At 31.5% G+C, this 16,817-nt stretch overlaps 2 protein-coding genes across 2 annotated transcripts; one reads left to right on the forward strand and one right to left on the reverse strand.

The window, feature by feature from the left end:
- Positions 1–2,751: 2,751 nt before the first annotated feature.
- LOC114326847 (leucine-rich repeat protein 1) lies at positions 2,752–4,360 on the reverse strand. Its single transcript, XM_028275305.2, has one exon. It carries the CDS (start codon positions 4,187–4,189, stop codon positions 2,930–2,932), a length of 1,260 nt encoding a protein of 419 aa, XP_028131106.1. The 5' UTR covers positions 4,190–4,360; the 3' UTR covers positions 2,752–2,929.
- A 115-nt stretch (positions 4,361–4,475) lies between these two features.
- On the forward strand, positions 4,476–10,308 carry LOC114326848 (GTP:AMP phosphotransferase AK3, mitochondrial). The gene is made up of 4 exons (XM_028275306.2): positions 4,476–4,932; positions 6,005–6,124; positions 7,346–7,518; positions 9,939–10,308. The coding sequence occupies exons 1-4, from the start codon at positions 4,788–4,790 to the stop codon at positions 10,170–10,172; spliced, it is 672 nt and encodes a 223-aa protein (XP_028131107.1). The 5' UTR covers positions 4,476–4,787; the 3' UTR covers positions 10,173–10,308.
- Positions 10,309–16,817: the final 6,509 nt, after the last annotated feature.

Here is a 16,817-nt window from a genome sequence, read left to right on the forward strand (position 1 = left end):
AGTCCATCATCAGTGAACCTAAAAGTAAGTAATCTCACTTAATAAACTTGAAAAAGGGTGAAATTTTGAATGTTAAAAAATTGAAGAGTGGTTACGATTACTTACTCTCTGTCCTTGCTAAATAGCCACAATGCCAAACACTGGTCAAGATGTATGTTCTAACTACATGGTGAAATTTGTAAAATAATTTGGCTTACACTGGATGCCAACGGATTATTACTAGGTACATGATGCTCTACTCCATTAATTAAGAGATTTTTTATGAATAGGTCTACAGTGAATTACGTTTAGTCTGTCCTGTTTTACTTAATGTTAATTTTATTTAACTAGATGGTATACAGACAACCTTCGGGTATTATCCCGTTTTATTTAAAAAAAAAATTTTCAATATAAAATCTTCAATAATGCTGGGAAACTCAAAGCAAAATTATTTTGAGTGATATCTGTGGTTATAACGTAAATATATTATGTATTTGTTAAAGAAAAATGGAATTACTTATTGCAATTCAAGATTAAGATTTAAATCAGAAGCATCTTCTGTTTTAAATTTTTAATTTCGTTTATTATTATGTAGGATTAAATACAGATTATAGAAACACCTTGTAGTCCAGTAAATGAACGGGAAATACGGCGATACCGTGTAATTTTCAGGATTAACTCCGAATTTCATGACAATTTGGACGGCTTGTGCCATTGGTTGCTTTTACTCGGGGGGTGGCAGTCACACCTAGTTGGGAGTGAAAAACCGCGCGTTTAAAATAAGACTGGATATGGATAAATTGAGTAACTCTAAGCAATTTTAATTCTATAGAATTTTAATTTACTTAATACTTTTCGAGTTATTTACGATTGAAAATGTGTATTTTTTGACAAAAAAATCACGTTTTTAGGTGATTTTCACAAATAACTCAAAAAGTAAGTATTTGATCGAAAAAAGTATAATTAGCAAAAATGTAGCGTAATATAAAAAAATGAAAAAAATTGTGAACTCGTAAAGTCTATAGGCCCAGCAAAAGCAAAGTTGTTGCTCATGAAAAATACATTCTTATTCGTCAAATTCCAAATCAAATATTTCAACGTGAAATAACCAAGAAATGAAGCACTTTTCGGAAAAAACCAATTAAAACTTTTTTAATAAAGCTTTTTTAGGTTTTAAAAAAGTTTCTAGCATCAAATCTAAGCGAGTTATGCTCAAAATCAATTTGACTTGTGACTTTTTGGTAAAAAAATCGTGAAAATCTCCCCCTACTTAGCACCCCAAGAAGTTAATTGTTACCGCTTTACATACAATTTACTTTACTTATGTATTTTTTACATATTGAAAGGGCCTGAACGAGTCACTAGTCACGAGTGTATGCAAAATATGAACAGCCATATTTTAACCAATTTTTGTCTTACAGAAAAACAAAATGAATCTGTCATATTTATAAAAACAAAACTTACCTACTTTTTACTCCTTGAGATTTTTAGTATCCCTAATACTTTTTAAATTATTTTGAAAAAAGGGCATTTTCGAATATTTTAGAAAAAAATTTTTTTTACTATAAAACAATTTTTTTTTCAAAACTAAGCACTCCCAACTGGTAAGCCTTACAGATCGTATAAACAATACACATAAAGTAAATGTTGTTCTGAAGCTATTTCCTTGTGGCATTTTTATAATTAAGTATTTTCTATGGGAAATAAGCCACAATTTTACTAAAAAAATGAATTTATTAACGTTTCAAAGCCCAAATCGGGTTTCGTTGTCAAAATACAAAATACTATTAAATAAAAAAAATGTTGTTACGTAAAAAAATTCTTCTAATAATAATTAGATTAAATTATTCAGTTTAAATAAATTATTAGAAGAATGTTTTTACTTAGCAACAACATTTTTGTTTATTTTAATAGTATTTTGTATTTTGACAACGAAACCCGATTTGGGCTTCGAAACGTTAATAAATTCATTTTTTTAGTAAAATTGTGGCTTATTTCCCATAGAAAATACTTAATTATAAAGTAAATGGTAAAACCGTAACAATTAATTTTATTTACAGTGCTAAATAGGGGGAGATTTTCACGATTTTTTTACCAAAAAAAGGAGACAGCTTTATTTTGAGCGTAACTCACTTTAAAAAATTTTAATAGGTTTTGCCCGAACATTGCTTAATTTTTTGGTTATTTCAAGTTATTTCTGAACTTACAATTTTTTTTTGCTTTTTTAAAAGCTACACTTTTACTAAGAATATTTTTTTCGATAAAATTACTCGAAAAATATTGACTTAGTGTAAAAATTGTATAGAGCAAAAGTTTTTTAGAGTTAGTCAGTTGATCCATTTTGGGATTTACTTTAAACACACGTTTTTTTACCCCCGAGAAGGGGTAACTGTAAATGTTAGCCCCCAAGTAAAAGCAACCAACTATACAAGTTCAAGTTTGAAGTAGACAGTAAGTACAACCTAAACCAGATTTTCATGCAATTCAGAGTTGACTCTAAAAATTACACTCCAAAACGGTCATTTACTAGGCAATTGTTGTTTATTTGTCCCGATCTATAACCCTAAATCCTGATATGCTTTTGCTTATGTACCAATTAAAAAACAAATCAGCAACACTAGAGACGACCCACATCCTGTTTGAAAAATTTAAAGCAGTGGAGTGGAAAAACAACAATAGAACTCTTCACAACTGCTGCAGAGTAAAATGGGCCATGATTATCGCCAAGGCCCTTAAACAATGAGGTACATGAAGAAGAAGCAACGAATGGAGTATAGATTAAGTAGTAATTAATAATACAAAAAATATATAAAACAATTATTAAACAAAGACAGGTTTTTCAGGCCTGTATAATGTAATGACTTCAGCTTATCATCTAAAAAGTATTATTGTTACAACAAAACAAAAATAAATAGTTTAACCTAACATTCTAATTAAAATCCACTGCGTTCTACCTAATAATCGGATTTCTTGTCCTCGATCTGAAAGCACTTATATAACACTTTAAAGAACAAAAATACGAATCGACAGGAACATACATTGTCTCACCAACAGAAGTACTAACACTTTCTGCAATACTAGTCAGCATCAAATTATGAGCTGTCTTTATAAATCTGTCCAAACATGCCCTTCCGCACATACAAAAATTGGCACTATCTAAGTAAGCAATAACGGTCAAGGGAAGAGTTCCTGGAGGATACGGTATTCTTGCTCCTAAAACTTTTCGTCCAGCGTATTCTTTTAATGTACACACTGGCAATGGTTCACTTGTACTTGCTGTTCTAATAGGAATGTTCTGTTGAAAACTGTTATGTGATAGATCTATTGATTTTAATGATAAACTTTTGAAATTGCCAGGTAAGGTACTGAGCTGATTGTTACTGGCAACGAATATTTTTAAATTCCTTAATTTACCGATACCAGGTATTAATTTTTTCAAGCAATTATCATTTAAGTTGAGAGTATCAAGTTGGCTTAAATGAGAGATTTGTCTAGGCACATACTCTAGTTGATTGTGACTTAAATTTAAAATTTGAAGTGATTTCGAAAGATTCCCTCCAAGCCAATTCCAACTTTTTCCTTTACAAAGTAAATTATGTGATATATTAAATTCTCGTAAATTAGGCAAAGTATTCAATTCGTTAGGAATGGATTCAATTAAGTTATGACTCAAATCTAGCACTTTCAGTCTTACTAATTTAAAAATTCCTATGTCGACACCACATCTATCAATACCATTTATACATAGTTCTTCTAAAGTTCTTGGAAAACCCTTACTTGGGTAATCGGATCTTTTTTGTATAGACAGCGTCTTAGATGGCATATCTTTTAACTTTACTCCTGTAACTCCAATGCTCGACGTAGTCAATTCCTTACTCGAAATTTTGTTTTCTAGGGCTCTTCTCAACAAATGTAAAAACGCTTTTAGCTGTACAGGATCAGAATCTATAAACAAGTCATGCTCGGGTGATACAAACTGAACTGTACACTTTCCTTCATTGACAAATTTAGTTAAGACCTGCTTGATATTATCTTTTATAGCATATTTCGTACCATTTTGATTTTGACTAGTGAACAAAATCATGCAAAATTCTCCAGATTTCGGATGCTTGCAAAGGGCCAAAGTGGATTTTACATATTTTCTTCCTTTGGCAGCTAATTTATTCGGCAGACTGCGATATCCCACGTAAATATTACAAACAATTTTCATTATTATTTGCAACTTTGAACAATAAATATCCACAACCACAACATGAAACGATTTTTCAAACAAAAATGATCTTAAATCTTAACTTAAATTGACATTGAGTTGATAAATTGTTATTTGTCAACGTCAATTCATAACATCAATCCTCAGAATAACAGCCAAGAACATTAAAATTTGGCAACAATGAATGGAGGTCCTATAAAAATATCTGTGTATTACACTTGCATTCTGGATTTAAAAACTGTTCCAAGAAAAAGACTGTCTTCCAAAAATGTTTCCAGGACTTTCCCATAAGGCAAGGGTTTTATTTTGGAAAATGAATGAACAATGAACTTTAACCCTAGAGTTGGAAGTTGGAACCTAAACGTCACAATCACAATTGTCACAAACACAGTGGTGTGGTGTATGTACATAGGGATAGGGATTAAAGTGTATTCTGCTTTTTTGAACTCAAAAAATATCTTTTTATTTTTTATAATGTATGCTTGAACTGTGGACTGAATGATAAAGATCTTAATTAGACCGAATTAAAATTTCAAGTGTAAGCAATACAATTAGTTAGTTTTATACATATATGTAACTAAGCTCAACATTAAAAAAAATGACTTCCAAAATATTTAAATCTGTGATATTAGGTGCCCCAGGTTCTGGAAAAGGTACAATTTCCAGTCGAATTTTAAATGCATTTAATTTAGGATACTTGTCCAGTGGGGATCAACTGAGACAACATATTCAGAAGAAATCTGGTAAGTACAATACATCCAATTATCTGAAGATATTATTTTCTACAAAATCATTTTCATATATTTATACTCTAATCTTCTTCTAATGGCGCTAAAACCCTTGGTTAGTCTTGGCCTGCTTAACAATGTTTTTCAATTCTGCCCTGTCGGACACTTTCCTTCGCCACTGCCTGATGTTCATTGTTTTAAGAGCCCCCTCTACTATCGGTCTATGTCGTCTATCCATCTTTTACGGGGCCTTCCTCTTGTTCCATTTCCTTGTGGCTTCCATCTCTGGATTACTTTTAAAGCCCGATTATCTGGCATTCTTTCTAGGCGACCAAGCCAGTTTAGTCTTTGTGACTTACAAATCTAGCAATATCTGCGCTCTATATTAGTTCATCCAGCTTGTGGTTTATTTTAATTCTCCACGAACCATCGCTGCATTGAGTTGGTCCAAATATCTTCCTTAGTATTTTGCTTTCAAATATTCTCAGTTGATTTTCATCAGTGGTTGAGAGGGTCCACGTTTCACATCCATATGTGACCACAGGTCTTATTACTGTTTTGTAGTTTCTAGGTTTAGACTCACGATTCAGTAACTTACTTTTCATTAAGTCTTTGTATGCATGAAAGCACTTATTACTGCTAAGAATCCGTGCTTGTATTTCTTGACTGATGTTGTTGTTGTCATATATTATGGAGCCTAGGTAGGGAAAAGTGAAGGCATATTCATAGGTATGGTTGTCTACCTTCAGATTCTCATGCTGATTATTTATTGTGTGCTCCATATATATTTTGTTTTGCTTTCATTTATATAATATACACCAAACATAGCAGCTTTCTGTTTCAGCTCTAGCTTTTTCTCTTAATATATGTTCATACATTGTTTCATAAAACATTGATTATTTTAGTTCCAAAGAGTAACAATTCAAGCCTGAGTCTTAAGCCTAAGATCTGTTGGTGCAACCAGGTATAACTAATTTAATTTCAAAGTGTAACAATTCGAGTTATTACCCTATTTTCTCGTAACTAATGATTTTTGTTACACTTTGGAACTGGTATATCGATATGTACTCACAGAAATGTTTTGCAGCTATTGGTTTAGAAGCTGAAAAATGCATTAACAATGGAAAACTTGTTGGTGATGACATTATGATTAAATTTATATTGTCTGAACTTCATGGTTTGTCAAGTAATACCTGGCTACTTGATGGTAAGTATTCCTGTAGTTGTTTTTTTTCTAATTCTACTATGGCAGTATACGCTCTGAGCTTCGCTGGTGTCACTCTAGCGGATTACTAATGCAACTTTCACCAGTAATTTTTAAATTTATTATTTAATTGTTATCGCATAATATTTACAATGCAAAAAGGTAATTAAATTGTAATCGATTTTTTAAAGATTTTGCTAATCATTTAACATTCTATTAATGAAATATTAATTTCTTACTTCGGATACTTTCACAATTATTGTGTAGATGGCGCTTAGATTAATTTATAATTACATATTATGAAATATTAAAAAAACTTAAATTCAGTATTTAAAACGTAAGTATCTTTAAGGTAAAAATATACACCATAGCTTTGACCAACTAATATTATTTCCTATTAATGTTTTAAATTAATCACTTTGACATTTATGTCAAATTTCCAGTAAAAGCTTACAGACTTGTCACTACTGGCGCTCGCGAATTTTTAATTATCCCCTCTACCTACAAGCTCATAGCGTATAAGGGTTATATTAACCTTAAATGTATAACAACAATGCATTCTGCTTTCAGTGTGCAAAAATCATGTGTGCTTTGAAAATTCAGTTTACCTCATTTTAGAGAGTCCTTTTGGACCCAAAATTACAGTAGAGCCCACATATTGAGAAACATTTTAAAATAAATCTGGCTGGAGATGTACTACATGTCACTCCATATGCCACTCACATCTTTCATACTCTATCCTTGTTTGAAATCACACAGTTGACACTCACAGAGTATTTGGTCTGTAGAGAAAGGCAGTAAGGGTCCTTGGTTTAGGATTTAGGGAGGCTTGCCGTCAGGCTTATGAAAGACAGTGATTTGTTACTGTATAGACATAGTATCTACATTCTAGGAAACCTTTGAATCATGAAGAGGAATATCAATCTTCATTGAAGTCATGAAGTTCAGCACAGTTACAATACTAGGCACAATATGATACCAGCATATTGGTGTTTGATAAGGTGTCAAGTGGTCCAAGGTATTGGGCAATAAAAACATGTTTCAATGTTCTACTTGACAATAACAGAAACTTGCCTGAAAGGGAATTTGAAAATATGTTTAAAAAATATTGACAAAAAATTCCTTTTGTATAATTCATGAATATCTGCAACATAATTTTAATTAAGGTTTTGTACATATTTGACATGTGTAAGATTTTATATTTTTAATACCTACATTTTCTAGGTTTTCCAAGGACATTATCTCAAGCCAAAGCATTCTGGGAAGTCGAAAAGTTAGACCTAGCTATAAATTTAGTTGTACCACCTGAAGTGATAGTCAGCAGGGTGACAGGAAGATGGGTACATTTACCAAGTGGTCGAGTTTATAATGATACATTTAATAAACCTAAAGTTCCTGTAAGTATCTCAAACTTGGTAATTTTAATACATATAATGCTTTAAATGCTGGCTAATTTTTTTTTCTTTTTTGTTAAATCTACACTTCATAGTTTTGTTGTTCGAGTATTATAGTTCTCTGTTTTATAGGTTCCATTTTAGACACTATTTCTGAGAATTTGTATGTGGGTGTGTTTCGGAAAGAGTTTTGCTTTAGAATTAATTCATTAGCCACAAATTGTCTTACTTATATCTTTTGAAAAGCAGTGGCGTAACCGGGGGAGCCGGAGGAGGGTTTGGTTTTAACCCTCCCATTGGGATGTATGTACTTTGAGCTCTATACGCCTAACACCATTAACCCCCCCCCCTTAGGATTATCCTGGTTACGGCGTTGTTGAAAGGTTTCTTCTAAGGATTTTTGAGAAGCTAGTTCTTAATTGATGAAACTGACTAATACAGCTAACTAAACAAATTGTTTTTGCCTTTTTTCTGGCTCTGTACTACATGCTTATTTCCTTTTTGCACTATATAGTTCTTTTTGACTTTCAATTCACTTTCACAATTACGGGGCAAAAACAATATTGATGCTATTTTCAAGTTGTAAGCAATTTAGAGTTCCTATCTTTTTTGTTATTGTCTCTTCTTCTTCTTCTTCTTCTTGTAATAGGACTATGTCCTGTTTCTTCTGTTACAGTCTTTGCTGCGATCCGGAGCTCCAACTCTCGTACCATCGTTTTTTGGGTCTTCCTATGGGTCGCTTGGTGTTGGGCTTCTGTGTTTTCGCCCAATGCGCCATACGTTCAGGGTCCATCCGATCTACGTGGTCTCTCCACATGCGTCGTCGCGCTCTTGTCCATCTCACTACGTCTTGAACGCCTAGCTCTCTCAATGTGTCTTCGTTTCGTATTCTATCTCTGAGTGTGATACCTCTTATGGATCTTAGGGTTTTCATCTCTGTTGTTCTCATTATTTGTTTGGTCTTTGTTGTCTCGGCCCTTGTCTCAGCTGCGTATGTGAGTACGGGTCTAACACATGTCTTATAAATGCGGACTTTGCTTTCGGTGCTCATATATTTATTCCGCCAGATTATATCCCTCAGGAAACCAGATATTCTCGCTGCTTTCGTTGCCTGCTGTTTTGATTCTTGCCACAGATGCCTGTCGCTAGATATTTCCACACCTAAGTATCTGCAATTCATTACCTGTTCGATTATATGCTCGTCCACTACTAATTTACATCTAATTGGGTTCCTGGATATTACCATCGATTGGGTTTTCCCTTTGGATAGTGTCAGGTTATACTTTTCGGCGGTTATTTTGAATTGTTGTAGTAGGCGTTGTAAGTCATCTTCGTTTTCGGCTATTAAGATTGCATCATCTGCGGAGCAAAGTATTCTCATGGTTTTGGTATTGTGGTTTTCAAAAAATCTCTTTCATAACAAAACAGTGTCTGTCGATTTAATTGTGATTTAAATTTGTGTTCAAATTATCTGATCAGTTTCTTTTTATGGGGAACGAAGAAAAATTCAAAATTTTGACGCATGTCAAAATTTTCAATGTGTTTAAAATGTATTCATTTTTTTTGAATCCCGAGAAAACTGATAAGTATATTAATAGTATAATAAACTACTAATAATAATCAAAGACTACTTTATCAACGAGGGCCGAAAGTCCCTTCGAATAAACAAGAAGTTTCTTTTGAATGAAATATTTTGTATTATAATTAAAAGTCATACTAAATTTTCTCTTTTATTTTCACCCCTGTAACTTATTAAAATAAATATTATATAAGTTTTCAGGGACTTTCGGCCCTCTGTAATAACGTAATCTTTAATTCTGCGTTTAAATTTTTCAAAAATATTTTAGTTTTCTCAGGATTCGAAAAAAAATGAATACATTTAACACATTAAAAATTTTGACATGCGTCAAAATTTTCATTTTGCTCTGTTCCTCTTAAAACCAATATACAGGGTGTTTCAGAAAAAGTAACACCGTCTCTAGGAGACGTAAAAAACAGAAAAATAAGTGTGGTTTTCTTAGTAAAATATTTTGTAATGCCATCTGTTTTCAAGATAAAAGGCGTTAAAGAACAAAAAAATACACAATTTTTACGATTTTGCCGAAACTACTGGCAACATGGTAATGAAGTTTGGTGGGTTTTAAGAAGTAGTTATTGGGCATTTTTTGACACACGACTAAGATGAGAAATCTCCTGATTATTGCTTCATATAGAAGTGGCTAATAACAATAACATACAGTCACTATATCGGCCATATAGATAACAGCATTTCAGTTCAACTCGAGTTCTCACAAGTCTCTCTGACGAGGAGTAAAGCCTCTAAACACATGTAGGAGAATGGTGAAAGTCGAATTGAAAAGAAATGCAATGATCTACTTTGTATTCATATGTTTATTATCAAAACTCAATTCACCTTTTTTTAGGGTAAAGATGATATCACTGGCGAACCTTTAACAAAAAGGGGCGACGACACACCGGAAATAGTTAAGAAGAGATTAGAATTATACGATGAATTAACTAGACCTGTAATAGAATTCTATAAAGAGAAGGGAATTTTAAGAGACTTCGCTGGAAAAACTTCTGATGAAATTTCTCCAAAAGTGATTAGCTACTTAAGCGAGTTTTTAGAAACAGCACAAAAGAAACAAAAAATTTAAAATAGTTTATAAACCAGTAACACTGAAGCCAACATATTTGATGTATTTTTATAAGTTTTATATATTATTAAATAATTATTTTTTTATATTATTTTCAGTTCTCTATTTGTTATAGTAGTAAAAATGTTCACAATTATTTATCTTCATGTGTTTTATTTATATTAAGACCGTAGGCGCAAATATTTTACGACTATCCCTACTTTTTCTTTCTTTACATGGCATGTTATGTGTAGTAAAATTCTCACTGGTATGGAGATGTAAACATTACTTGACAATGATATTGTCATCATTAACTTTTTTTTTTGAAAAATTGCTTTGGCAGAACCAATTAGCCAGACTTGTTTGTGCTTGATTGCCGATTCATAGTGGTAAATTTCTTATTTTATAACATAAGTACATTCTACAATATTATTTTTATAGATACATTGGTACATTGTGTAGCTTTGTTTTTTATTTTTTTTTTAATTATTTTACTGTATTTTTTTAATATATATATATATATATATATAATATAATATAAATTTGGTTATTGGGTTATGCAGCAAATGAAAAAGTGTACTCTTTTAAATTTCTTTAATCCGAGCTTTCGGTTAAGATTTTAACCATCATCAGGGTGCTACAAAGATATTTTTGGTGTAAGATAATATGAAAACATGTATAAAATTTTGTACTTACAAACTTATTGAGGATATTTCAAATATGGTGTAACTAAAATGAGAATCAAACTTAACATGGTCATGTAAATGCTTCAATGGAAAAAACGTAAAATAAAGTAGTAATTTAGTAAAATAAAAGTTAATTAATTTAGCACAACTTCAAAATCAATAAAAGATAAAATGACATTTAGACATGACATGACATTATTTGAAATATCTTACAAAAATTTTTAATATAGATGAACAATTTATTGAAGGACCAATAGGGTCAATGATAAGAATTGAAATATTTTTAATTTTTATAAAATATTGTTAGCACTATAGAGGGATCGCAGTGATTGTGACTATAGGCCGACTATACTCAAAGGTAACACGAAACCTAATAGAAAATGATATTAAAGACAAAAAACCCGAAGAACAAGCGGGATATAGGGCCGGACGCTCAAATATGGATATTTTTTTTTTTTTTTTTTTTTTTTTCATTAAAATTTGCAATGGAAAAACTAGTGCAGAGAAATAGAGAAACCATATAGCTTCAATAGATTTGGAAAAAGCATATGACAGTGTACCGACCTCCTAACTATGGATAGAATGGGTAAATTGAAAATAAATCCAATTCTTATTAACGCCACTCAAAATTACTACGAACAAAAGTTTGCAAGAATTAAAATGAGACAAGAAATGACCTCTCCTTTTCAAACAACAAAGGGACTTGAAACAAGGCTGCTGTATGTCACCTACCTTTTTAAAAATTTATTTGGACAGATTCTTAGTGAAATGGGTAAAAAAATTGTAGAAACATGGGAATAAAGATGGAAGAAAACACGTTATATATTTCATATATATTATATATTTCATCTATATTAAAAATTTTTGTAAGATATTTCAAATAATGTCATGTCATGTCTAAATGTCATTTTATCTTTTATTGATTTTGAAGTTGTGCTAAATTAATTAACTTTTATTTTACTAAATTACTACTTTATTTTACGTTTTTTCCATTGAAGCATTTACATGACCATGTTAAGTTTGATTCTCATTTTAGTTACACCATATTTGAAATATCCTCAATAAGTTTGTAAGTACAAAATTTTATACATGTTTTCATATTATCTTACACCAAAAATATCTTTGTAGCACCCTGATGATGGTTAAAATCTTAACCGAAAGCTCGGATTAAAGAAATTTAAAAGAGTACACTTTTTCATTTGCTGCATAACCCAATAACCAAATTTATATAATTACTGTCAGCAAAGACTCATTGTCTTCTTAATTTACAAGATGGGTTTCTACCAATATATATATATATATATATATATATATATATATATATATATATATATATATATATATATATATATATATATATATATATTAATTTGTGCGAAACACTGTTTTTTACTTCTTTTTTCTATTCTTTTTTATTTTTGTTTCTATTTTTTTTTATTATTTTATTATGTGTTTTTTTATATATTATTTTTTTTTATTTTTTCAAACCACATTAACAAATTATGCCTACTTATTACATATTACGTTTACAACTTGTATTTACATAATTTAACATGTTTATAAATGAGATGAAGAATTTCCATATCATTTGTAAATATTAAAGTATTAAGGTTTATTGGGAAAAACATTTTAAATATTTTAATTCCTTATAAAGGTCGTTTATGTTATTTATGTTTAAATGACATTCTAATATGACATGTGTTAATTAACATCATTAACTTAGATATGGCTTTTGAATGTTCTTGAATAACTGTTACTTGTATAATCGCTTAAATCATTAATTCAGTTAATTAATATCATTATTTTCTCACTAACTATGTATTGTCATTACAATAATTTATATACTATACAATAAAAACTAATACTTAATCGAGAAAAGAGGAAAAGTGATAAACTGATTTTTTTAATTGTTACTATGAAACGCTTGGATACATTTTGAACATTTTTAACAACAAAATACTTGGAAACAGAATATATCCTGTTCACCTGTAATATATCTTGTGACATAGTGTTCATTTTTTTTTTCGAAATCCTGAAAAAAACTGATAAATATTTTTGAAAAGTTTAAACGCAGAATGAAAGACTTTATTTCTAGCGAGGGTAGAAAGTCTCTTAGAATAACCAAAAAGTTTTTCTTGACTGAGATATTTGAAATTAAAAATCACACTAAATTTTCTCTTTTTTTTTTTTCACCCCTGTAACTTATTAAAATAAACACTATAGAAGTTTTCAGGGGCTTTCTACCTTATACTATATTTCTAATACTCATTAGTTTTCTCAGGATTCAAAAAAAATAATGCACAAGGTTTAAGAGTAAACAGTAGTGATCAACAGGTAGTAACAAAATATAACTTCGGGAGATAGTATCATAAACTTTGGCAACAGTGGTAATCTTTGACATTATCTGAGATTAATATTTTGACAATATCATAGTCGCGCTAAATGGAAGTAATAGAAAACGATTTTATTATTAATAAATAGATATTTATAAAAACAAACCAAAATGGGTGAAAATTTTGTGTTAAGATAGGTATTTACGAGTAGAAAGGTATTTGCATGAAATATTTAATAATAAAACAATAATAAATAATTATTTTTTGTTGTGAAGCGAAACAAATTTCGATTTTCGCATAATTTTGTCACGGTTTTTAATGGACTTTTTCTTGGAAGGTTTCACTTTATTTTTCGTTTGATTTACTTTTTCCATTTTGTTAAACTATTGATATTTTTAGAATAAAAAATCCTCCTAAAACTTTATATTATACTCGCATTAGAATTCGAAATATTTTTAAGTAAAATATACTTACCTACCTACATATAAATAAAACTCACAATTAACAACAATCTCTTCTTTCAAAGAGGCCAACAACAACAAATATATAATAAATTAACTATCAATAAACACTACTTTCCTATGAAACAACAAAAACGAATTCTTAAATTAACACACTACTGGGCCCTGAGCACGCCATATAGAATTCTATTTTGCTGACGTCACAAAATAGAATTTCATAATGGCAGAATCGACGGTTGCTAGGCAACGTGACGTCACTAAAATAGAATTCTATTTTGCTGACGTCACAAAATAGAATTGCATAATGGGAGAATCGACGGTTGCTAGGCAACGTGACGTCACTAAAATAGAATTCTATTTGGCGTGTTCTGGGCCCTGCACTGAACAGATATCGATAAAGATGACAGAACAGATTAGAGAAAATCTGACGCAGGTTTATCAAAATGACAGTGATAATTTCTCTATGTGTGTGTGTGTGTTCACCAGTGGCGGATTTAAAGAAAAAAGCCCAGTCGGCAAAATTTCTTCAGCCCCCCCCCCTAGAAAATTATGTTGTGTCAGGTGTTCCATGGAAAGAGAAAGATATATGTTTTAAGAATTTAATGAATATAAAAAATTTTTCATTTATTCATCGAGCATTATAAAAGTTGTATTCTTTTTTACATCGAGAAAATTTATTTATTTTTGAATCCTCTTCTCGCTTTTTTCTCCGCGAAAACTTCGATGGTTGCATCCAGATCAATTTGATTGGCGACTTGCTCTTCGATGAAAAGTATGCTGAAATCGTCCAATGCTTCTGCACTCATTGTAGAACGTTGACGATCTTTGACTCTCTTCAATGAACTCATTGTTCGTTCGGCGCTGGCAGTGCTGACGGGAAGGGTCAAGAATAAACGCAATAAACTGCAGCACTCCGGGAAACAGCTGATCAAATTTTTTTCAACGATGAAGTTCAAATATTGCAATGGACTATGCTTGGTAGAATCTTGTTCTTGTGAGAAATATATATCCGCAAAACTGATTAACTCATACTTCAGGGCAATGGTAAAAAAAGTTGGATATTTCTCCATCAAATTGCACACATTTTTTCAAATTCTTTCTCTTCCATGTTTTTGAAGGATTCAGGTTTGAGAAATCCGAAAAGTGAGTTTATCTCATCAAAACCTTTGGCCCTTTCTTGTAACTCACTGCACATTCTGTCCAGAACTTCAAAGTACCCAATGCGATGTTTCGTTGCTGTATCCAGAGAACTGTCCTCTGCTTTCTCGCCTGGCATTTTTTTCGTTCGTCGTTGTCTAATGATCGGAAAATCCGGATTCTTCCATCCCATCTTCTCCCACTGAGATTTAGCTTTCAAAACGAAAGAATCATACTTGCTCTCCTCACGCAAGTTTTGCAAGTTCTTCATTACATTTTCGAGACAGTTCACGCGCATGCTCGGTAAATTCTCATGATTGGGCGCGGCAATTCCAACTTTCGAAAGTGATGGTCAGTTGACTGTCAACCGAATTTAGATGCGCGGGGGCACCCGGGGGCCCCTCTAGAACGTTTTTGAAAAGTCAGAAATATTCGACAAACTTTGAGAAAATCGTAGACGTTTTAAATAACTGATTGATTACAAAAGTTATTTTATTTTATATTTAATTTACGATATTTATCAGGCAATTATTCTGATAACAGGGGGCCCCTGATTGAAAATTGAACTTGTGCTGTTCACAAGGGACTCACCGAAACATTTTTTCAACAAAAAAATAAAAAGAAATCGAAGGTGTATTTTTCAGCAAGAGGGGCCCTGAAAGCCTTTCGTCGGGGGGGGGGGGGGGGCAGTCGGCAAGCGCGCTTTTGCCGACCTGTTAAATCCGCCACTGGTGTTCACAAAGAGGGGATGGCATTAGATAAACTTTTTGCCACAGATATTTGAAAGTTGAAGATGTCATATTAAATTTTTATTTTAGAATCTTTAAGAATTTGTATGATAATATCATTAATAGTTTTGGTATTGAAGCTTAGTAGATGTGAAATATTCAGCGGTAAACTTACATTCCGCTCCTGAAGTCTAGCAATTAGTGCTTTCGTATGGTATTTATTAAGTTCACAATTAAAGATTATATGATTTAAATCTGCAGTAGAGTAGTTATCACATGGACAGAGAGAATTGATACGTATTCCTATTTTAGCTAAATGTGCAGGAAAATTGCCATGGTTTAATCTTACGCGACTTAGGGATGTGGAATAAAATCGAGTAACGTGATAATCAAATATAATATGTGGGATATTTTGCGGAAGTTGTGGGTATATGTAAGTGTATGGATTCCTCGAAGTTTGTAGAAACTTAGCCCAATACTTTCCCATTTCTTTCTTAATTTTTTATGCAATTCTGGAATGTAATCGCTGGAGATTGTTAAATCTACTATTTCATTTAAAGTTGCTGAATTCTTTGCCATTTCATCCACTATCTCATTTTTGTGTTTTTTGGTTATTGGTTGTGATATTGCCTCAAGAGATGATAAAGAATCTGATATTATTTTTCTCATGATCATCTTTCAGTGCGTCACAGTTTTTCGATTTCTTTCTAAAGCATTAAATTGTATGTGACATTTCGTCGGTGACATTTTTATAACATTTCTTCTAGTTATAATAAAAAATAATTTTTTTTTTTAATTAGATAATAATATTACAAATATAATATGTGTAATTTATAAGACTATACAAATCAAAGAAAATACCATTTTATAAATGCAAGAAATACATTTAATTTGTTTTTATTCCAAATTGAAAATAAAATGTGACAACCGTCAGATTTAACTAAAATGTTATGTTAGAATAAATGTCATAAATGTGTATTATCACGGACTTACCCTTTTTCCTATCATTTGTTACGCACTGAAAAATGATCATGAAAAGGACAATAGTATAACCGTGTCTCCAAAGCAGGGCCGTAACTACGATGTTAGGGATCTGGGGGCTCCCTTACGGGGGGCCTGGGGAGTTTACCTCCCCCCCCAGCGGAAGGGAGGGGGTCCGGAAAAATGTTTGACATTAATCCCTTGAAAACGCATTTTAATGCATTCCGTGACTGAAGATTCCTGTACCTACATTTTGCTATTTTAGTTGACCAACACAAAAAAAATTCCTCAGTAACAATTTATATCTTTACGAAAAGTCTCGGGGGTTCCGGGCCCCCTC

Source organism: Diabrotica virgifera, chromosome 3 (assembly GCF_917563875.1).
Source record: "Diabrotica virgifera virgifera chromosome 3, PGI_DIABVI_V3a".
NCBI lineage: Eukaryota > Metazoa > Arthropoda > Insecta > Coleoptera > Chrysomelidae > Diabrotica > Diabrotica virgifera.

Excerpts from the sequence above, each read along its gene's own strand:
- LOC114326847 (XM_028275305.2), bottom strand. The coding sequence starts at position 4,189 with ATGAAAATTGTTTGTAATATTTACGTGGGATATCGCAGTCTGCCGAAT.
- LOC114326848 (XM_028275306.2), top strand. The coding sequence starts at position 4,788 with ATGACTTCCAAAATATTTAAATCTGTGATATTAGGTGCCCCAGGTTCT. Across the intron at positions 4,933-6,004 it reads ACATATTCAGAAGAAATCTG|CTATTGGTTTAGAAGCTGAA; the intron begins GTAAGTACAATA and ends AATGTTTTGCAG. Across the intron at positions 6,125-7,345 it reads TAATACCTGGCTACTTGATG|GTTTTCCAAGGACATTATCT; the intron begins GTAAGTATTCCT and ends TACATTTTCTAG.